The sequence below is a fragment of the Cyprinodon variegatus genome, unplaced genomic scaffold (assembly GCF_000732505.1).
Source record: "Cyprinodon variegatus isolate N-32 unplaced genomic scaffold, C_variegatus-1.0 Scaffold1162, whole genome shotgun sequence".
In the NCBI taxonomy this organism is placed as follows: Eukaryota; Metazoa; Chordata; class Actinopteri; order Cyprinodontiformes; family Cyprinodontidae; genus Cyprinodon; species Cyprinodon variegatus.
The window spans coordinates 102,836-124,793 of NW_015151615.1; the positions used below are offsets into that span (position 1 = coordinate 102,836).

The following is a 21,958-nucleotide window of genomic DNA, read 5'->3' on the forward strand; positions in this document are numbered from 1 at the left end:
ACTGATTCAAAGTTTTCTATCTCAGGAAAACCATCGACTCATTGACTCGAATGCAATCCCTTACACTAAGCATGCTTGTAGCGACAGTGGAGAGGAAAAACTCCCTTTTAACAGGAAGAAATCTCCAGCAGAACCAGGCTCAGTGTGAGCGGCCATCTGCAGAGGCCGACTGGGGTTCGAGGAGACAGAAGCAGAGATAGAAAAAGCAGCTGTAAAAGGCAGCTCGGTCCAGGAAACACACAGCCAGGCAGAAGAGCTCCAAGCCAGCTCCGATGTCAGAGGATGAAGAGAGCACATCTAGCCAGTCACAGTCAGAGAAACAGGACTACACTGGATAAACTTGCTGATCTCGAACATCTATAAACAAAGGTGATGATGGCAGAGCAAAGCTGATATTCCTCTCCAGGATGGGTAAGGGTGACCTCCAGGATCAGACAAGGCGAAGCTACTATGAGAAAAAGCAGAGAGAGCATAACCTTAGAGATTGATTCTGACACATTCTGCAGAGTGGGAGAACAGAGATAGAGCGCAGCAGAAATTAGGGGTCCCTGTGTCCTCCAGAAGCCTATAGCAGCATAAATACAGAATCGAAAATATTCTAATGTAACAACAAAAACATATTTTTTTATGTGTATAAAAAGTTACATTTCCCTTTATCACCGTTGCTTTTGAACTCTCGGGTCCTGTGTGACTCTTGGAAACTGTTGATCTGCTTTTTACAACAGGGCCCATTTTTATGTTCAACCAACAACAGAATCTGCAGCAGGAGGTGAGATGAAGCTTTCCTGCAGAAAGTTTGAAATGGGCGTGGCTAATCCTCCGCCGTCACAAATTATATCACCTAGTGTAAGCAGCCCATTGGCCGAATAATTGCACGGGGTTCCCTTGACGAGGCAGCAGGGGTGAAAAAATAAACTGAACGTATCACTTTAAAAATCTGCAATCTGTGGTTCAGCAGAGACCACACTGGTGTTCGAAGGGCAGTGTGGGAAATATCGACTATTTCGCCTGGGATACGTCGTGTTTCACAGCAGTTTCGAGCCTGTTACTTGTACTTATTTATTACACCTTATTCTGTCTGCATAGATAGGTCCCTCAAAAGGTAAGTGAGCTCTCCTCCGAGACGAGCCGGCGAGTTAGCCGTGTTAACTAGCTTAATGTTAGCTGCATTGTCTAGCCCAAATCACAACTGGTCGATTATTAACAGTTATTGTGTCAAGTGTGAATGTCATTGTGTTGCCATCCGCATTAAAAGCATTATTATTTATTAAAATAGGCATTTTGAGTTTTGTGGGACTTTGTCTATTTCCCTTCCTTTGTTGTATGCTAGCAAGATAGCGTACATATTGTTCCATTGTGGCTTTTCCTTTAAAAACTCGTATTTGACGCCAGTTGTTGGCGGTATTCTGTATTTCTGTAGTGTTTGTCGGGATAAAACACTTCTTCCTACTTAACAAAAAAACACAGCAGTGGAGGAAATGCAACGACGCCACAAGTTGGCCAGCGTTAGCTTGTCAAGTAGCAGCATCAGAGCTGCTGTTGTAGCAGTGAAAAGGCCGACTTATTAGCACTTAAAGTCCCGTTTTATACGGTCTAGATAATGTAGGGTTGCTGCTTAGTGTTGGCACCCTGTACCTGTAAACCTTCCACCTGGGGATACTCGTGTGAAACGTAAATCCGTCACATCATGCAGCCTGTGAACATGCTACAAATGTGCCAGATTGTGTTTTAAGCTAATGCATGAAAGGCCGCGGGCACCAGGCCAATTATTTGTATACAGAAATTCTACTCGGGGATGCGAAACTACTCCAAAAGCGATGTTTATGCAGAGTATTATGCTGTTTCATCCATTTCCGAACATGAAAGACAACGAAGGTCGCTTCCCCTTCTCCTCTGTAGCCGGTTTCCTCTCTTTGTCTTCTAGCAATCTGATGGCGCAGTTCAGTGATGGTTAGCGTGTTAGCCGTTTAATGGGGGGAAAAAACACGTTTACGGGACCCATCAATTTGGATGATCTCTGACTGATGTTCACCGATGTTTTCGTTATAGTTAAAATCGTAAACTTCCAGTCCAGGTAATGCAGCTTTAATTATGAAGCCAAGACTATCATATATAAGGTTCTCGGAAGTTGTGGCTCGATTGTTATCTAAACTCTACATAGACTTGTTCTTAAGATTCTTACTACGTAGCTTTTGAATTAGGTCTTTGGAGATGACAGCCTTTCTTTGAAAGCCATCAATTTTGTAGAACAAGTAATTCAAACATGTTCTAAGTTACAGTGAGTGGCTGACAATGGACATTATTATTATTAGTCCATTCTCAAATTTCGGGGCCTCTTATTAATGGCCACTGTGGCAATTCTCTGGATTGAGTCACTAAAAAAAAGGGGAGGAAATAACCTGTTTTGTTAAAGGGAAATGTCTTGAATACCTGATCTTGTACTTCCAGTACTAGCTGAGAATGTGCCCCTGTTAGTTGTGGCAGAGCAGACTGTTCATAATGTAAGCAGAAACATCATACTGAACTGCTTGTGGTTAATAAATATATATGTAGGCGCACATGCGTGCACTATTTCGGTATACATCAGATCTAGGAATAGTTTATATGAAATTTAGAAATAAGGAGCAAAACCTCTTTAAAGGGGGTTATCTGGACACATCCAGCATGGCTGGCCCTGCTGGCAAATGCTTCCTCCTCACCTGAATATTAAATAAGCTTAAATAATTATATGCCACTAATAGGGGGTGTAAATAATAGTTTTTTTGTATCGTTGCATTGATCCAACAGCCGACAATCCGATCCATTTGCTCCTGGACGTAATTCTGACTCCCGTGCTGCGGTGGCGCTAAACCTATTTTGCCCTCCTACCTCGCTTCCTTTAGCCACTGCCCTCTTTCCGCTTGCACACAAGCAATTGCATAAACACAGAGGCATTATTTTTCAGTGAATGAAGTTTTCATAGGCATAGTTGGAGTACAACTTTGCTACTTCTGTTATTTGCTGTTTCTCAAATAAAATGGATAACGATATTGCAGCTTTCATTGATTTACTTAAAATTTGAAACATTGTCTACCCTGTAAAGTTAAAAAAAAAAAATTATCGTATTGTGGTGTGTTCTTAAGTATTGAAAATAATCTAATCATGGGTCAGGAAATTGATACTGAATCGAATTGGCATGATGGGTGTGATTTACACCCCTATCCATGAAACAGAATTTAATGGCCATCCGTAACTTGGGTTTTCCAAATTGCTCAGTTCATTAACCAGCTTCCCATTGGAGCATCACCATTTCCAAATTTCATTGTTGGTTTGTTCTGTACATCAAAAATTTAAGTGTTGGTTTAAAGCTGGCAACTGGTTACTTCTGATTTTTCTAAGATTGTATCTTCCACCTTAGTAGGGCTGCATCATATTAGAAAAACTCCATATCTCAACATTCATTATTTTGATAACTATATGTTGAAATTTGCTTGGATTTTCCTAAATTTTCTTGTAATGTTGTTGCTACCATTCTTCTAACTTGATCACTAAATGCTACTCATCATGGATATCAGGGAGAGGGCTTTATCTAGACTGACAGAAGTTTACATCAAGAATTAACTGCATGACACATGAAAAATATTTTGGCACACATTATATTTCAAGATCAAAACAGCAAATGTATGACTGTTGGTTGCACCATTATTATTGTTTAAGCCACTGTCTATCTTCTGTTTCAGCACTTAATATTGTTTACCAAAGAAATGGTGATGGAGAAGCCAAGTCCCCTGCTTGTAGGGCGGGAGTTCGTGAGGCAGTATTACACACTCTTGAACAAGGCACCCGATTATCTGCACAGGTAATTAATGACACTTTCCTAGCCTCTTAAAGTGTTGGAATGACTTTTGACAGTTTTTTTTTTGTCATTAGGTTTTATGGGAGGAATTCTTCTTATGTTCATGGAGGAATTGACCCAAGTGGGAAGCTGGCAGAAGCTGTGTATGGACAAGCGGTAGGTCCCACAGTTCATTGGTGATTTATCCTGAAAGTACACTGTTTATCCATAATTCTTATTTTTTTATTACTAACATTTTCCCAAAAAGTCATGACTATTAGATAAACCAGTGTTGATGGAATGCTCTGAGTCAAAAGCATGAAGCTTTCAAGTCTAATTGAATCATCTTTAGCTGTTTCAAGATCTTTAATTGAAGAAAAAAAATGTTTTAATCTTAAACATTCATTTGAGGTTGGATTAAGCTACCCTTTAAATCTTTTGGGAGAGATTTGTATAAGATGGTTGATTTGGATAAGTTTACCTAATCTGACCACATTTTTTCTATCAACTTTTTTCCATCTACTCATTTTCGTCTGCATTTTCTTATCTTTTAGGAAATCCACAAGAAAGTCATGTCATTGCAGTTCAGCGAGTGCCACACAAAAATCAGGCACGTTGACGCTCACGCCACACTGAGTGATGGAGTTGTGGTTCAGGTCCTGGGAGAGCTGTCTAACAATGGCCAACCAATGAGGAAATTCATGCAAACATTCGTGCTTGCTCCAGAAGTGAGTACCTTCATCACACTCCACATTTACATGGTCAAAGAGTTTTATTAAGCAATTATTTCCATGAGTTATGTCAGAATTTGCCTAGTTGTTGTCCTGGTCGAACTTTGACATGAACCTATGAGGGAAAATGTTTTAATTTGTTGCCAGGGATCAGTGGCAAACAAGTTCTACGTCCACAACGACATCTTCTGTTATGAGGATGAAGTGTTTGGAGACTCCGAGGCTGAGCTTGAGGAAGGTACGTTGATCTTTAAAACTTATTTTTGAACTGAAAAGCAACTTTCACCTTAGCAATTTCTTTACAATTCATTTACTTCAACTTTTCTAGAGTCTGAGGAAGAGGTTGAGGAGGAGCCTGAGGAGAGGCAGCCATCCCCCGAACCGCTTCAGGAAAGCCCTAACAGCACATCCTACTATGAAACTCACCCTGTCGCGTAAGGAATTCTTAATCTTAAATCTAAAGTTGCTTAAGGAAACATTATTTATTCAATTGGCTCCAAAAGTGCAATATAAACCAAACCAGTAACGGTTAACCAAGGTAACCCTCTATATCATCTAGAGCAGCAGATTAGCGGACCAGGGTCCGNTTCTATATACCAAACAAAACATTATTCTCTGCTTCAAAAAACATTTAGATTTTAAAATGGAAAAGCATTCTATTAATAATTTTTATTTAAACATTCAATGTATAACATGGATGCATAAATACCTACGTTTTATTTAAGTGTTAAATTCTGTTTAAAGTAACGGATTATGACTAAAAATGTCCCCGAACCTTTACTGGTTGTTTTTCTTTATTCGGACCACGCTGATTGTTAATTGGTTACCCCTGTCCTGGAGCGTAAAGAGACTTTCCTATCTGGCTAACACAGACCAGCTCTGTTGTATTCCCCTGTTCTGTGCCATTTTTTTTTTTTTTTTCATTTTAGAATTTATCATATCGTTTAGAACCAGTTCAAGGTATTAAAAAAAAAAACAGTCAACTTATTGTCCCGTTATACAGAATCTAAATGTAATCAACTTTATTATATTATATATCAATGTGATTTTTTTTTTTTTTAATCTAACATAGTGAAATGTAATTGATCACACACATTCCTCTTCATTTAAGATGACTTAAAGAAGCCTTACATTGGGACGTCTTCCAGTAGAGTCTGCCAATCGTTCATTACAACCAAAGCGGAACCCAAATTAAGACAGAAGTGGAAATTTAATGTAATCAAAATAAGAATAATCAAACATTCCCTGGAAACATTTACAAAAATTATTCCCTCTCCAGACAGAACAACTTAAAAAAATGCTCAATAGGAATGGCTTATTGAGTTACATTTTTCAACTTTTTTTTTTTTTAATTCTACAATTGGATTCGGTCAGTTTGGCCTTGAGCTACAGAAATTCATAGAAATGTCTCTTGATGACGAGAATAACCTTCAGTGACTTATTTAGGGCAACAAATCAGAAGGAAGCAGTCAAAGTATGGCCTCATAGATAAGCGGGCAATGATAGAAAATGTGCGGCCATTGTTTTTTACCCAACTACTGTGTAGAGCTTACAGCGATGTGTAAAACATTTTAACCTTGTTATGGAGCTGAAAACTCCATGACAGACATTCTCCAGTAGATGAATACTTAAAAGATGCCTGCATGTGTTAAATGTCACAATAATCAGACACACATTAGAAAGCAGCAGCAAACCATCTGCTTCATATCTACAAAATACACACGATCTGAATCTTCTAAAATAAGAAAACTGTAGAGAAGTGACTGTCAAATTCTTTCTCTCATTATTATTACTTTAAAGAATGGCGTCTTTGGTGCCTCTGCATTTAAAAGGAGTTAAGGTAAATAAATGAATAGATTAAAGACGTTAAATATTGGAAATTTTTTTTCTCTGTTTAAACTTATTTCACTGCCATTAGTGATAAAGCTTGTAAAGCACAGTCTGTACTATTTAACAGTGGGACAGTTTTATACAACTAAACACCTAACAGCTCCAAACATCTGGATGTGATGAAGACAACTTTTCTAGTTCAAACCGCGCATCAGAACCAGGGAGAAATAAGAGTTAAGGGACTTTGTAGAGATGACAGATATTTACATTTTTGCCCTTCCATTGGTACCTACTGAAATGCTGTTTACACTGGCAGTCATTAATGCATGCTGCAGGCATGCCTGGAGATTGTGTCCGTTTTGTGTATTCCTACCTCCTCCATTGGCTATCCATTGCTAATGTTGCATTTTTTTCAACTAAATGTTTCTCTTATTTTTGTTTGAGACGTGTAATAGTTTTCGTTTTTAATTTTGTAAATGTCGCAAAAAATTTAATAAAAGCTGAAAGAATCAGGCCACTCAGCAAGACCTACCAGGGATCAGTTAGACTGTCAAATAATCAGCATCAGTCTTAAAAACTTACATCAGTCAATCTCTACTTTTCAAGGTAGCCTTATTGTTCTTGGTGTTTCAAGAGCATATACAAAAAAAGCAACGGTAGCTTGAATAAAGAATTGTTACAGCCAAAGCATAGTAATTCAGGCTATGAGGTTGGTCTGGATGTAGCAGCGTGGCAGTGACTGATTCTTGCTGTCAGATAGGAACAGGAAGCTGAGGCTGAAATAAGTTCAATCCCACAACAATTGAATCAGAACATGTTTTTTTTTTTTGTTTTAGGTGGATGAGTCATAGTGTCAGAGGCTACTGTCTGTTTGGCTAAAACAGCATGACTTTGTGCATCCATACTATATTATATCATTGGTGGAATGTGTTTCTTAATGACTAGAGTGTACCTGTCTTCTCATGATGAGGTCAACTGCAACATGTCACACAGATCCAATAGTTTCAAGATGGAGTTGAATGTGACCGGTTCTCTGTGCTCCACCGATCACCAGCTCTCAATCACTTTCCGTTTGATGAGCCGAGAGCATGATGGATGTGCAGTTACCATGATGCCATCATGCTGATATGGGTTCAGATGCCTAATAAGTAGTGATGGGTTAATGAGGATTCTTGATGCATTTCGACACGTTGCCAAACTGTATTGATCCTGAATTGATTCTGTCTCTCAGAATACTGACACCTGCTGGACCTTCAAAGACATAACAGGCAGCTGATTTGACAGACTAAACTGAATGATTTGATGACCAAGTACAATGATATAATTTAGGTTATTGTTTGTTATATTGTATTATTTCATATTTATGTTTAAATCGAAAATATCTGATATTTTTAGATGCAGCCAAAAAATAATATAAACATATATCATGACATGAAAATATAGGGGAAATATGAATAAGGATTTTTTTTGGACTAGGATTTTAAATTATATTTTTAGTAAGTATGGTAAATGGGAAAAATATTAAACTAGAGTAACTTTAATTCAGATAAGTTGAGTGATAACAGAGGAAAAGGATGACACAACGAGAAAATTAAAATAAAAACGCCGAAACGTTCCTGTTCCTTTTAGGTTGCTACAAAAGTATTGAACATTTTAATGATAAACAACAAAAAGATGAGACTTTTTTTGGTTAGCACATGCATCATGTTGACATACGTTTTTAAACCCAGTTTAGTGAGTCAGTCAGTTAGAAACAACTCTGTGTTGGTCACATTACTCTCTAGAAACGACACGCGCATCGATAGTGTTTTGCTCTGCACGCACCGCCGCATCTTTGTTACTGGACCCATCACTACTAATAAGGTACCCAGTGAGTGTATTTGATCATGTTTCCACATGGAATTTAAAGGACACACCACCCTATGGGGGCTGAGCGGGAACTCTGCCTTAGTTCTTAACATTTTTTTCGTTTTTTTTTAAATCGGTGTGTCTTTATACATCTACCTGAATTTTGCTTTTTAGGAATGGTGTAGAGGAGCCTATGGAGGAACCAGCCCCAGAACCGGAACCAGAACCTGAGCAGGAGCCAAAGGCCGAGGAGGTTAAACCTGAGGTGGAGGAAAAGGTTTTGGAAGAGCTGGAGGAGAAGGCGCCGTCTCCGACGCCTGTAGAGTCTCCACCAAACACCCAGGAGCCTGCTAAGGTAGGACAAGTGTGCTCTCCTCATCTGTCTAATTGGTAGATTCACAGCCAATCAGATTTTATTAAATATTTTTTATTCCCTGTAATGTTGTCCCACCAATGATTAAAATGGAGTGAATCTGTTGTGATGATATCTGTGCTGGAAGGTCCACCAGTTTTATCCTGGAGCGTAGTTGGTTTTAACAATGCATCATTGCATTCATTCCAGCCTTTCTCCTGGGCTTTGGTGACCAGTAAAAACCTGCCTCCTTCTGGCACAGTCACCTCCTCTGGACTCTCTCCTCATGTTGTTAAAGCCCCAAGCTCACAGGTAAACTTCTGTTGTGTTCAGATTGTTAAGCTGGATGTGTTGTTTCTGTTAAACTGTTTAAATGGGCCTCAGTAGAGGAGTACGGTGCAGTGTTCAACTCAGAACCTATGAAGCACTTCTGCATTTATCATTTCAGACTGATCTAAAATGTTTGTCCTGGACAGTGTTTCTATAAATTCAATTTAATGTTTAATGCGATAAAAAAAAAAAATAATAATAATAATGGTTTGTGTCTTACAAATATAATATTTGACAAATGTAGAGGTGCACCCCGAGGAAAATGCTCCATATGCCAGGGGGACGAGGGAACTGATCCTTGTGCCTTGGAGAGCAGCAATGAAGTTAGTTTTAGGCTGGATATTGACGCTATGTGGATTTGGGGCTTTCATGCTTCACTCTGGGGTGATTCTAAAAGTTTGGTTACAGATGCTGCGTGGCCTGAACATATGAACAGCACTGACACGTCTTAACTTAAAACTAGTTTACAAATGACCGACTTAATGCTATGTATTTATTAAAACTGCTCGAGGCAAAGGAGGAAAGTTGTATGTATTGTTGGTGCTCAGCAGGCATGGTTCTCTTGCACTGACTCTCTGACTCAAAATTCTGAATTTCCGGGGCTTTTCTAAAGGGCTAATGAGACCTGTCCTGACCTGTGAACACGTCGCTGTGGACCAGGATGTTTAGTGTGCATTGCTCTTGTAGCGGTCAAACACAACAAAACTTTAATGTTTTCACCACATACCTTTGCAATGTCACATGAGCCTTATTATATCCCACCCCATCTCCAGAAATATGATCTCCCATTTATGCAGATTATATATACACTTACTCTGATAACTTCTTTAGACATGTGTTCAATATCGTGCTGATGATCACATCTGTGATGGTGCAACTTCAATATGCAACCATTACATTGAGGTTTTATTATCCTCAGCTCTATATGGATTATATTTGTTGAGATTAATTTTTGTTTTATAGGCTTGTTGTTTTTTTTTATGCTTCAGGAGTATAATGTTTTGACAGAATAGACCTGGAAATGCCATGAAAGACACAAGCCTCTTCAAACAATCCCTCTTACGTTAATCACACAGTTTAGGGAGATAAAAATCAAACCAGCATGTTGTAGAGCTCAGAGTTGTTGGGATGACATGCTGTGAATTCAAGATGATAATTAAATGAATGATGAAAGATGTTGTGCGTGTGTTGGTTCTAATTGAATGTTGTTTATTTAGCCACGAGTTGAAGCAAAGCAGGAGACGCAGGCGGCACCTCTGCGCCCCAGAGACCAGCGCACCCGTGATAGACCGACCTTCACCCAGCGAGGTCCCCGATCCGGTAATGACTCACCTCTGACTTCATAGTGTTTTCCTCTTCTCTTGGGACGGTGTTCTTCTTTTTCTCACTACCTGCACATCTCTGTCACGATCAGAAGGGGTTCCGTCTTCAGAGTCACAAACGGGGAAACCACACATAAGTTTTGTCAACAAAGGTACATAAATCTAGGGCTTGTCTTTGTATCGAAAAAAAATTGTTTTTGGGGGGGAGGATGTTGCCGGCTTCATGCGTCATCCGTTGTAACCTGCAGGAGGAAGAGACGCTGAATCTGGTGACATGGACAGCAGACGGATCGTGCGGTACCCTGACAGCCACCAGCTTTTTGTTGGCAACCTCCCACATGACATCGATGAGGCCGAGCTCAAGGAGTTCTTCATGAGTAGGGTCATTTTTTATTAAAAATATTAATACATTCATGATCCCGTCAGTCATCCTTGGGTGTCTGTAATGGTTACCTCTCAAGTAAAACTTACCCGTCGTTTCTCCTTGCAGCTTATGGCAACGTGGTGGAGCTGAGAATTAACACCAAGGGTGTCGGTGGAAAGTTGCCCAATTTTGGATTTGTGGTCTTCGACGACTCTGATCCCGTGCAGAGAATCCTGGGGGCCAAGGTAGAAGGGGCATGTATCAACATTTCATTACCCACTTTCATTTGGTGGTGGTGTGGTGACTTAAGTAGCTGAAATAAGTTTTCCCCTCATATCATCGTCTGTTTTGTATTTTTTTGTTCAGTGTTTGAAAGGCCGTCTTCCATGATGCCTAATGCTTGCATTATCTGTTCAACATTTACCCAGTTTATTAGATTTATTCATTTTTCTCCTCAAATGCTAACTGCTGACAGACCAGTTCTCATGTAATGTCTGTGCTCCTTTTCCTGCAGCCCATCATGTTCCGAGGCGAGGTTCGTCTGAACGTGGAGGAGAAGAAGACCAGAGCTGTGCGCGAGAGAGAGACCCGAGGCGGGGATGACCGCCGAGACATGAGGCGCAGCGACCGGGGCCCTGGCGGTTCGCGAGGCATTGTCGGCCCTGGGATGATGCGTGAACGCGACGGGAGGGGACCGCCACCTCGAGGCGGAATGGCCCCCAAACCCGGCATGGGTCCAGGAAGAGGCTCCGGCGGGCAGGGGGAGAGCCGCTTCACCCCACAGCGCCGCTAAGAAGAGCACCACCTGTAGTGTGGAAGTAGTATTGTGTTCTTCATCTTCAGCCGTTCTCATTAATGAAAAGAAATCATCATGTATAAAGTATATATTTGGTGGTGTATTTTTTTTTTTTTTNTTTTTTTTTTTGTTTTAGGTGGATGAGTCATAGTGTCAGAGGCTACTGTCTGTTTGGCTAAAACAGCATGACTTTGTGCATCCAAACTTTATTATATCATTGGTGGAATGTGTTTCTTAATGACTAGAGTGTACCTGTCTTCTCATGATGAGGTCAACTGCAACATGTCACACAGATCCAATAGTTTCAAGATGGAGTTGAATGTGACCGGTTCTCTGTGCTCCACCGATCACCAGCTCTCAATCACTTTCCGTTTGATGAGCCGAGAGCATGATGGATGTGCAGTTACCATGATGCCATCATGCTGATATGGGTTCAGATGCCTAATAAGTAGTGATGGGTTAATGAGGATTCTTGATGCATTTCGACACGTTGCCAAACTGTATTGATCCTGAATTGATTCTGTCTCTCAGAATACTGACACCTGCTGGACCTTCAAAGACATAACAGGCAGCTGATTTGACAGACTAAACTGAATGATTTGATGACCAAGTACAATGATATAATTTAGGTTATTGTTTGTTATATTGTATTATTTCATATTTATGTTTAAATCGAAAATATCTGATATTTTTAGATGCAGCCAAAAAATAATATAAACATATATCATGACATGAAAATATAGGGGAAATATGAATAAGGATTTTTTTTGGACTAGGATTTTAAATTATATTTTTAGTAAGTATGGTAAATGGGAAAAATATTAAACTAGAGTAACTTTAATTCAGATAAGTTGAGTGATAACAGAGGAAAAGGATGACACAACGAGAAAATTAAAATAAAAACGCCGAAACGTTCCTGTTCCTTTTAGGTTGCTACAAAAGTATTGAACATTTTAATGATAAACAACAAAAAGATGAGACTTTTTTTGGTTAGCACATGCATCATGTTGACATACGTTTTTAAACCCAGTTTAGTGAGTCAGTCAGTTAGAAACAACTCTGTGTTGGTCACATTACTCTCTAGAAACGACACGCGCATCGATAGTGTTTTGCTCTGCACGCACCGCCGCATCTTTGTTACTGGACCCATCACTACTAATAAGGTACCCAGTGAGTGTATTTGATCATGTTTCCACATGGAATTTAAAGGACACACCACCCTATGGGGGCTGAGCGGGAACTCTGCCTTAGTTCTTAACATTTTTTTCGTTTTTTTTTAAATCGGTGTGTCTTTATACATCTACCTGAATTTTGCTTTTTAGGAATGGTGTAGAGGAGCCTATGGAGGAACCAGCCCCAGAACCGGAACCAGAACCTGAGCAGGAGCCAAAGGCCGAGGAGGTTAAACCTGAGGTGGAGGAAAAGGTTTTGGAAGAGCTGGAGGAGAAGGCGCCGTCTCCGACGCCTGTAGAGTCTCCACCAAACACCCAGGAGCCTGCTAAGGTAGGACAAGTGTGCTCTCCTCATCTGTCTAATTGGTAGATTCACAGCCAATCAGATTTTATTAAATATTTTTTATTCCCTGTAATGTTGTCCCACCAATGATTAAAATGGAGTGAATCTGTTGTGATGATATCTGTGCTGGAAGGTCCACCAGTTTTATCCTGGAGCGTAGTTGGTTTTAACAATGCATCATTGCATTCATTCCAGCCTTTCTCCTGGGCTTTGGTGACCAGTAAAAACCTGCCTCCTTCTGGCACAGTCACCTCCTCTGGACTCTCTCCTCATGTTGTTAAAGCCCCAAGCTCACAGGTAAACTTCTGTTGTGTTCAGATTGTTAAGCTGGATGTGTTGTTTCTGTTAAACTGTTTAAATGGGCCTCAGTAGAGGAGTACGGTGCAGTGTTCAACTCAGAACCTATGAAGCACTTCTGCATTTATCATTTCAGACTGATCTAAAATGTTTATCACTCCTGGACAGTGTTTCTATAAATTCAATTTAATGTTTAATGCGATAAAAAAAAAAAATAATAATAATAATGGTTTGTGTCTTACAAATATAATATTTGACAAATGTAGAGGTGCACCCCGAGGAAAATGCTCCATATGCCAGGGGGACGAGGGAACTGATCCTTGTGCCTTGGAGAGCAGCAATGAAGTTAGTTTTAGGCTGGATATTGACGCTATGTGGATTTGGGGCTTTCATGCTTCACTCTGGGGTGATTCTAAAAGTTTGGTTACAGATGCTGCGTGGCCTGAAGATATGAACAGCACTGACACGTCTTAACTTAAAACTAGTTTACAAATGACCGACTTAATGCTATGTATTTATTAAAACTGCTCGAGGCAAAGGAGGAAAGTTGTATGTATTGTTGGTGCTCAGCAGGCATGGTTCTCTTGCACTGACTCTCTGACTCAAAATTCTGAATTTCCGGGGCTTTTCTAAAGGGCTAATGAGACCTGTCCTGACCTGTGAACACATTGCTGTGGACCAGGATGTTTAGTGTGCATTGCTCTTGTAGCGGTCAAACACAACAAAACTTTAATGTTTTCACCACATACCTTTGCAATGTCACATGAGCCTTATTATATCCCACCCCATCTCCAGAAATATTATGATCTCCCATTTATGCAGATTATATATACACTTACTCTGATAACTTCTTTAGACATGTGTTCAATATCGTGCTGATGATCACATCTGTGATGGTGCAACTTCATTATGCAACCATAACATTGAGGTTTTATTATCCTCAGCTCTATATGGATTATATTTGTTGAGATTAATTTTTGTTTTATAGGCTTGTTGTTTTTTTTTATGCTTCAGGAGTATAATGTTTTGACAGAATAAACCTGGAAATGCCATGAAAGACACAAGCCTCTTCAAACAATCCCTCTTACGTTAATCACACAGTTTAGGGAGATAAAAATCAAACCAGCATGTTGTAGAGCTCAGAGTTGTTGGGATGACATGCTGTGAATTCAAGATAATTAAATGAATGATGAAAGATGTTGTGCGTGTGTTGGTTCTAATTGAATGTTGTTTATTTAGCCACGAGTTGAAGCAAAGCAGGAGACGCAGGCGGCACCTCTGCGCCCCAGAGACCAGCGCACCCGTGATAGACCGACCTTCACCCAGCGAGGTCCCCGATCCGGTAATGACTCACCTCTGACTTCATAGTGTTTTCCTCTTCTCTTGGGACGGTGTTCTTCTTTTTCTCACTACCTGCACATCTCTGTCACGATCAGAAGGGGTTCCGTCTTCAGAGTCACAAACGGGGAAACCACACATAAGTTTTGTCAACAAAGGTACATAAATCTAGGGCTTGTCTTTGTATCGAAAAAAAATTGTTTTTGGGGGGGAGGATGTTGCCGGCTTCATGCGTCATCCGTTGTAACCTGCAGGAGGAAGAGACGCTGAATCTGGTGACATGGACAGCAGACGGATCGTGCGGTACCCTGACAGCCACCAGCTTTTTGTTGGCAACCTCCCACATGACATCGATGAGGCCGAGCTCAAGGAGTTCTTCATGAGTAGGGTCATTTTTTATTAAAAATATTAATACATTCATGATCCCGTCAGTCATCCTTGGGTGTCTGTAATGGTTACCTCTCAAGTAAAACTTACCCGTCGTTTCTCCTTGCAGCTTATGGCAACGTGGTGGAGCTGAGAATTAACACCAAGGGCGTCGGTGGAAAGTTGCCCAATTTTGGATTTGTGGTCTTCGACGACTCTGATCCCGTGCAGAGAATCCTGGGGGCCAAGGTAGAAGGGGCATGTATCAACATTTCATTACCCACTTTCATTTGGTGGTGGTGTGGTGACTTAAGTAGCTGAAATAAGTTTTCCCCTCATATCATCGTCTGTTTTGTATTTTTTTGTTCAGTGTTTGAAAGGCCGTCTTCCATGATGCCTAATGCTTGCATTATCTGTTCAACATTTACCCAGTTTATTAGATTTATTCATTTTTCTCCTCAAATGCTAACTGCTGACAGACCAGTTCTCATGTAATGTCTGTGCTCCTTTTCCTGCAGCCCATCATGTTCCGAGGCGAGGTTCGTCTGAACGTGGAGGAGAAGAAGACCAGAGCTGTGCGCGAGAGAGAGACCCGAGGCGGGGATGACCGCCGAGACATGAGGCGCAGCGACCGGGGCCCTGGCGGTTCGCGAGGCATTGTCGGCCCTGGGATGATGCGTGAACGCGACGGGAGGGGACCGCCACCTCGAGGCGGAATGGCCCCCAAACCCGGCATGGGTCCAGGAAGAGGCTCCGGCGGGCAGGGGGAGAGCCGCTTCACCCCACAGCGCCGCTAAGAAGAGCACCACCTGTAGTGTGGAAGTAGTATTGTGTTCTTCATCTTCAGCCGTTCTCATTAATGAAAAGAAATCATCATGTATAAAGTATATATTTGGTGGTGTATTTTTTTTTTTTTTTCCCGGCTTTTTTTTTTTCTCCCCCCCCTCTCCATCTTGCTTTGGAATGTGACACAGCCTGTCAACCATCTCTGTGAAATAGACAAAACAAGCAAACAACAAAAATGTTCACTTATTAGTTGTGAGCTGAGCATCCTTTTTTTTTTCCTCTTTTTTTTTTGGGTATCTCAAGAGTTCAAACCTGAATTTGTCAATTTGTGATTGAAGGCAACCTAAGCAGCACTAGTCTGCCACATTTAGGAGGGACTGATGAGACTTTAATCTACAGCAGAACAGCCCAACAGTTTCAGAGAGATTATAAGCCTTGACATAACTGAGGTATTAATTCATAAAATTCCTCAATTGCACATTTTATATTGTAGATTTCTGCCCGTCATTGAGGGGAAAGTGATATGCAGGATTTGGTTTGCCTTTCACCTTTCCCCTGTTTTGAGAAAGAGACCACTGCTACAAAATTGCATAATGCACTCATCAATATGCACTAACGGGTTCCTTTGTGTCGTTCCATTGACGTCCTCGCTGGGACCGCAGCTGAAGAGGCCTGTGTTAAAGCTGTTTCACAGCCTGGCTGCTGTGACCAATGTACTATTGTATCTTTGACCCAAAACTACCCTGCAGTCACTGCTGGATGGACAAACAAATCTTTTTTTTTTTTGTCATTTGTAAATAAAGGTTAACTCCTGGACATGACCTTTTACCAAACAAGTTGGGGACGGAGGATCAGCAGATCGATGATGGTGGCTCGCTGTTTATATTTTGATTCCAGCTTTTTTTTTCTCCTGCCTGCTTGACTGCGAAACTGGGATGAACGAAACCATTTCTCCCTCTTCCCTCCCTTCCTGTCATGAATGTGGAGAAACTGAATAAATGTAAAGCAAACAAAATCAGTTGATTATATGCTTTGCTTTTCTGTGTATAATTATTTTCTCTCAACTTGGTTTAAGGATAAAATAGCATGATGGTGCCTTTCGAGTTCACCTCTTCAAGTCTTACTGAAGTGCAAAGCGGTTCGGGGTTTACAGAGCTGCTGCTTTTTGAACTATAATCTGCAGATAGCAGACAGAAATCTAACAGTATTCATAAGATTTATGTTATTCAGGTCCAGACTTTACTCTTTCCGTACTGTTTGACTACCTAAGATGATCTGCTGTGAGCTTTGTACATTTTTATTTGCTGTGATTCTCTTGGGTTTTATTTTTTTTTTAATAGATAACAGGTGCCTGCCGTTTGTTTAAATGGGTAATAAATGCATCCAAGGAACTTTCAGTCCGAAACAAAAGGTACATAAACGGTTATTAAAATGTCTAATCCTTGGTTTACCAGATCGTTGCTCCACAGGGGCTTGAATTACTGTCGGACTTCTTATTCCACCTGGTGGCAGAACTTAAGATGGTCCTTGGACTCTAAAGTTTGTTTCCCAACGGTTTTGTACCTGCAGCGTTCGGTCGAGTAAATATTTGTGAACATTTTTCTATTAATGCATTTGTATTTTCACATGCTGATCGTTCACTGATCATTTTAGTGTTTTTTTTTTTTTTCTGCTTCAGGCCAAATTAGTTCTGTGGCCCTTTGAATGGATTTTTATTTTCTGTTTATCATTCAGTAGGGAGGGAAGTGGGGAAGAAACATTTAATTACTCCTTGATTTATTTTGTCTTGCACTGAAATGGAAAGTTAAGTCGTTATGTAGCTTTGTTATTTTCCTCTCCTTGATAAATATACTTTGGTCTTCCTTGTCTGGTGTTATTGCACTAAATCCAAGGTTCCTGGGACAATCTGTCACTGAACAAAGGACTTTCAAAAAAAAAAAAGATCCAGCAATGAAGAAAAATCTGTAAATCTGAACTGTTTGCTCTGACTCATTGTTTTGAAGTGGATTCCCATTTTTTGGCTGCTTATCATAGACTCTTCACAGCTGGTCAATGAGAATAAAGGGTGAGGATCAATTCAGAGTAACGGAAAATTTGTTAAAGCATAGAAATGACCAGACTTGTTTGGTTTCCAACAGGGAATCCATGAATTGGCCCGATTTAAACCAAACCATTCCAGTCCTTGTTGGCTTCAGCAGTTGTGAGCAGCATGCCGCCATCAAAATCTTACCCTTTAACTTTATTCTAGTGCAAAATATTGCAGGTGGAGAAATCCTTCATTTCTAGTTAAGATTTCTTTTCCGCTTTTGCAGTTCTGAATGTGTCGGATTTAAATACAATAAACTACTGATAACAGCTTTGCTCACATTTTCATGTTTACAGCTGATTTAGAGGTTGTTTTGAATTTGAAACTTGACTGTGATGCAGTCAGATGGGCAGGTTGTATGTTTAAAATGACCCCCTTTCCCTCCTGTGACCAAACATGGTAATATAGCTCTGCTCTCTTTGAACCGCCTGTGTGAAGATGCAGAACATTTTCAGATTTCATATCTTCTTTGCCTTTCTAATAGATTTTTTTCACATTACAGCCACAAACGTCAATACATTTTATTGAGACTTAATGTGGTAGACAAACGGTGCATCATTGTAAAGGAAAATGATACCTGTTTTTCTTTTAACTATTAAAAAGTGAAAAATGAAGAGCATTTTTATTCTGGATCCCTGACTCATTTCTTTGTATAACGACCTATCACTGCCCTGACAGCTGAAGGTGTTTTGATGTCTTTTGCCGCTTCTAACAGGTTTTCCTCCCAGGATGGCCCTGTGTATGCAACATTCATCCTCCATTGATTCTGCAGACCCAAAGCAGCCCACAGCATGACGCTGCTACCACCTTTCCTTGCAGGAAGAGGCTTTACTGGGTGATCTTTCTGGTTTGTGTTTAATATAACACGTTGCAATGTGTGGTTGTAAGGATATGTACTGTAAGTGTTCTTAGAGGGTGGTGCTTTTACTCCAAAGGTAATCAGTTAACAGGATTCCTATGCAGTTTACTAAACGTTACAGGAGTTTATTTAAAAATGTTCCAGTTCAGCATCCCGAAAAGACAAAATATTGTATTTATAATTTATAGGTTTTATTATGGTAAATGGATTTTTAATATTTAAAAAAAAAATGTAGGAAAGCTGCTGATTCAATAAAAAAAAAAAAAAATCTACTGGACTTGTTTTTGTAGTTTGAAAACGTGTCGCTTCCCATCCCGAAAGGTTTTTCAATTCAAAAGGTCAGGAATAGCGTTGAGTTTGAGGTTTTATACAGTAGCCCATCAGGGCCTTGATTTTTTTTTTTTAAAAACGACCCCCGTTCCAAATGGATGGACCCCTTCGTCTGTTCCAATTAGCATGCTTTCAAAACAAAAACAAGGCCTTGTTGGGCTTGGTACAACGTAACCTTAGAGGCATTAATCTAGATACTGGCACTGACATTTTTTACTTTATACACCTAATATAATTGTTATCTAGGCTTATTAACTTTTTATTAGCTTTTTACCTTTTTTCTTGACTTAACTTTCTCATTTTTTCCAACTTAATTTAAAGTAGGTAATATATTACCCAAGGGCTCATAATTGGTCAAATGCATAAATAAGATGTACAACCATGTAGCAGCATCTGAATGGCTGGATATAGATCTTGTTCCTTTAGATCTCACTGAGGGAAGTGGGGCTACATTTGTAAGGGGTATGCAAGTGATCAAAAACGCCCTCTTGCCCTATAAAGGGTTAAAGTTGAATGATTAAGTATTAAACTACAAATATCTGTAACTATATACAACAGCTCTATCTTTAAACAAACTACCCAAACATATGCCTATTCTATGTTACACTTGTCTTCCACAGTACTTCATCCAGTCACCACTTAAAGCCTGCGCTTCCTGCTTTGCACACTACCTATCAGAATCACTGTATGAGATCTAACCGCCAACAGTTACCTCACTTCTACCATGAAAGGTGTCAGGTAGTTTTCATCCATTTTAGATGAGAAAATCTATGATCTAAAGATGCAACAGGATGGAAGGATGATAATTAGTGAAGGTATTGGGGGAAAAAACAGAGTCAATAATCTAAAGGAGTTAGTAAGTACATCAATAACTGTAATACTACTTCAACTGAAGTAAAACTAAATATTTAAATGTCATTTTTTTTATATATATGATCTCTCTTCAAAGATTTCCTTTAGTTAATGACTTTTATGGTGATCAAGTGTATATTATTTTGTCTCACAGAAACTTGGCTACAGCATGTGACTAATGCTAGCACCATAGAATTAACTCCTTTTAAACATTAAAATCTTAAAATTTCTCTAAACTTCCTTGCGAGGAAGACTATAAAAAAGTCTTTCATCGATTAATTGATTAGTCCAAAGCCAATTTATACTTACAATGGTTATGATTCATAAGAAATACCAGTACCTGACCATTTTTTATTAAGTATAGGGGAGGATTCTCCAGAATCTTTGAGAAGAACCGCCGTGCCCACTTAAAAAATATGCACATGCACAACCCTGTACCTGCTCCCGTGAGGGAACGCCAATTAAGCATGTGCAAGAGCCCATTTCTCCTCGTATTAAAAGCAGAATTGTGAAATAAATTTCTTCAAATAGCATACCTGAAACCGTAGCTCACCACACATATATGCCTGAAATCACGCATGCGTAGAAACATATCACCAGAATGATTGACGTTTAAGAGAACCCCCTATTTTGATGATCCTCCCGGAAAAATAACATCCTCCTCTATACCTTTGACAGTTTAGTTTAATTTAACTGAGTTCTCCTCCTGTTTCCATTTCCATCTCCTTGCTATCACAGAAAAACACAGCAGAGGGCAGCTATTTAAATTATTCCCCCTCATAAACTGATGGTTTTGTTGACAGGGTTGCTTCCTCACAGAAATTTTGTATTTTATTCATAGGGGCTGGCTCCCTATTTCATTTTGTAGCTATGTGATTGAAAAAAAATGATGCTCTACACATCTAGAAATGTCCTACTTAATATGGTATATAACAATAAGAATAATCTTAGCTTTTTATTTGACACAGTTGCCAAACTCACTCACAGCCATAGTTCTGTTCAACCAATTGTTCCCAAAGCCTTGAATAGCAATGACTTTAGGGGATTCCTTATAAATGGGATTGATTTTATTTAAAATTATTTCAGTTGAGGCATCATTGGAGGTAAAAGTAGAACCTAAACAAAGTTCAGGTTCATGCTGCAACAGCACTTGTCTGGTTTAAATCTAGCCATCAAGGATGACTTGTGAAGTAACACAGGGTACAGTGCTAGGGCCAGTTCTTTTTATTATATAAGGATGTATATAGATTTGGTTTGTATTGTCGGACAGCATGGGAATAATTTCCACTGTTCTACTGATGATATGACAGATGAAAATGCTGATGATAACTATATTTATCCATAAATACTAATGAGTCTAAGCCATTAGATTACAGTTATATTGTGAACACATATTCAACCTGGATGACTTAAAATTTATTTTTTTATTCAGACAACATATAATTTATTGTCTTTGACCTAATATGTGAAAAAGTGTCTTAGTCAGTCAATTAATCTGGATTGCATTAAACTGGCCTCTGATGATAATGTAAAAAAAAAAGAAAACGTTGGCCTTTTTTTCATCAGGTAAAGATAAACAGGTTTATATGATGTTCTTATTTCAAACCTGGAACACTTAAACATTGGAAATATCCTTTAGAAGTTTACTAGTAGTTCCTAAAGTTTCTGAGGGTAGATTGGGAGCCAGATCTTTAAGATATCAGGCTTCTCTCCTGTAGAACCAACTACCAGTTTTTATATGCGAAGCAGACACCCTGTCCATTTTTAATGATAAAGCTGTTAGTTATTGCACACTCTCTGCAAATCATGGCAGCTTCATCTGGCCTGGTGCTCAGTTTGGCTGGGACCCCATCCTGCACTGCAAAAAAAATCGACATGTAGATAAGTGATTATTTCATAAAATAAGTGCATTTGTTCTTGGATTGAGAAGGTAAAACAGACATTTTGCCAATGAAACAAGAAAATGTTCACTTAAAATAAGAAAACACAATTGCATTGTCTTATTTCAAGTGCATGTTATCTAATTATCTTATTTTAAGGGTAAAAATATTCATTTCATTAATGTAGGAGCAGAAGGTGATTAAAACAAGAGAGCTAGTTCAGTTTCTAGACATGGCTACGGCTTGATGCTGACATGTTTGT

General features: G+C 39.5%; 2 protein-coding genes across 3 annotated transcripts; both read left to right on the top strand.

Annotated features, from left to right (window-relative positions):
- The first annotated feature begins 896 nt into the window (after window positions 1-896).
- g3bp2 (GTPase activating protein (SH3 domain) binding protein 2) lies at window positions 897-17,551 on the top strand. The gene is made up of 14 exons (XM_015400927.1): window positions 897-1,102; window positions 3,720-3,838; window positions 3,910-3,991; window positions 4,369-4,542; window positions 4,693-4,783; window positions 4,874-4,979; window positions 8,398-8,578; window positions 8,786-8,887; window positions 10,123-10,225; window positions 10,320-10,379; window positions 10,476-10,604; window positions 10,718-10,836; window positions 11,106-11,503; window positions 15,822-17,551. Exons 2-13 carry the CDS (start codon window positions 3,744-3,746, stop codon window positions 11,382-11,384), a joined length of 1,521 nt encoding a protein of 506 aa, XP_015256413.1. The 5' UTR covers window positions 897-1,102; window positions 3,720-3,743; the 3' UTR covers window positions 11,385-11,503; window positions 15,822-17,551.
- LOC107101856 (ras GTPase-activating protein-binding protein 2-like) lies at window positions 12,691-17,551 on the top strand. 2 transcript variants are annotated; one of them, XM_015400928.1, is made up of 7 exons: window positions 12,691-12,890; window positions 13,098-13,199; window positions 14,439-14,541; window positions 14,636-14,695; window positions 14,792-14,920; window positions 15,034-15,161; window positions 15,422-17,551. In XM_015400928.1, the coding sequence occupies exons 1-7, from the start codon at window positions 12,729-12,731 to the stop codon at window positions 15,698-15,700; spliced, it is 963 nt and encodes a 320-aa protein (XP_015256414.1). In that variant the 5' UTR covers window positions 12,691-12,728; the 3' UTR covers window positions 15,701-17,551. The 2 variants fall into 2 exon arrangements, with proteins under 2 accessions (XP_015256414.1, XP_015256415.1); XM_015400929.1 differs by having other exon boundaries at window positions 15,034-15,152.
- Window positions 17,552-21,958: the final 4,407 nt, after the last annotated feature.

Coding starts and splice junctions, on each gene's coding strand:
- g3bp2 (XM_015400927.1), top strand. CDS start 3,744: ATGGTGATGGAGAAGCCAAGTCCCCTGCTTGTAGGGCGGGAGTTCGTG. Junction 3,992..4,368: donor AAGCTGTGTATGGACAAGCG/GTAGGTCCCACA, acceptor CTTATCTTTTAG/GAAATCCACAAGAAAGTCAT. Junction 10,226..10,319: donor CCAGCGAGGTCCCCGATCCG/GTAATGACTCAC, acceptor TGTCACGATCAG/AAGGGGTTCCGTCTTCAGAG.
- LOC107101856 (XM_015400928.1), top strand. CDS start 12,729: ATGGAGGAACCAGCCCCAGAACCGGAACCAGAACCTGAGCAGGAGCCA. Junction 13,200..14,438: donor TTAAAGCCCCAAGCTCACAG/GTAAACTTCTGT, acceptor TTGTTTATTTAG/CCACGAGTTGAAGCAAAGCA. Junction 14,921..15,033: donor GCTCAAGGAGTTCTTCATGA/GTAGGGTCATTT, acceptor TTCTCCTTGCAG/CTTATGGCAACGTGGTGGAG.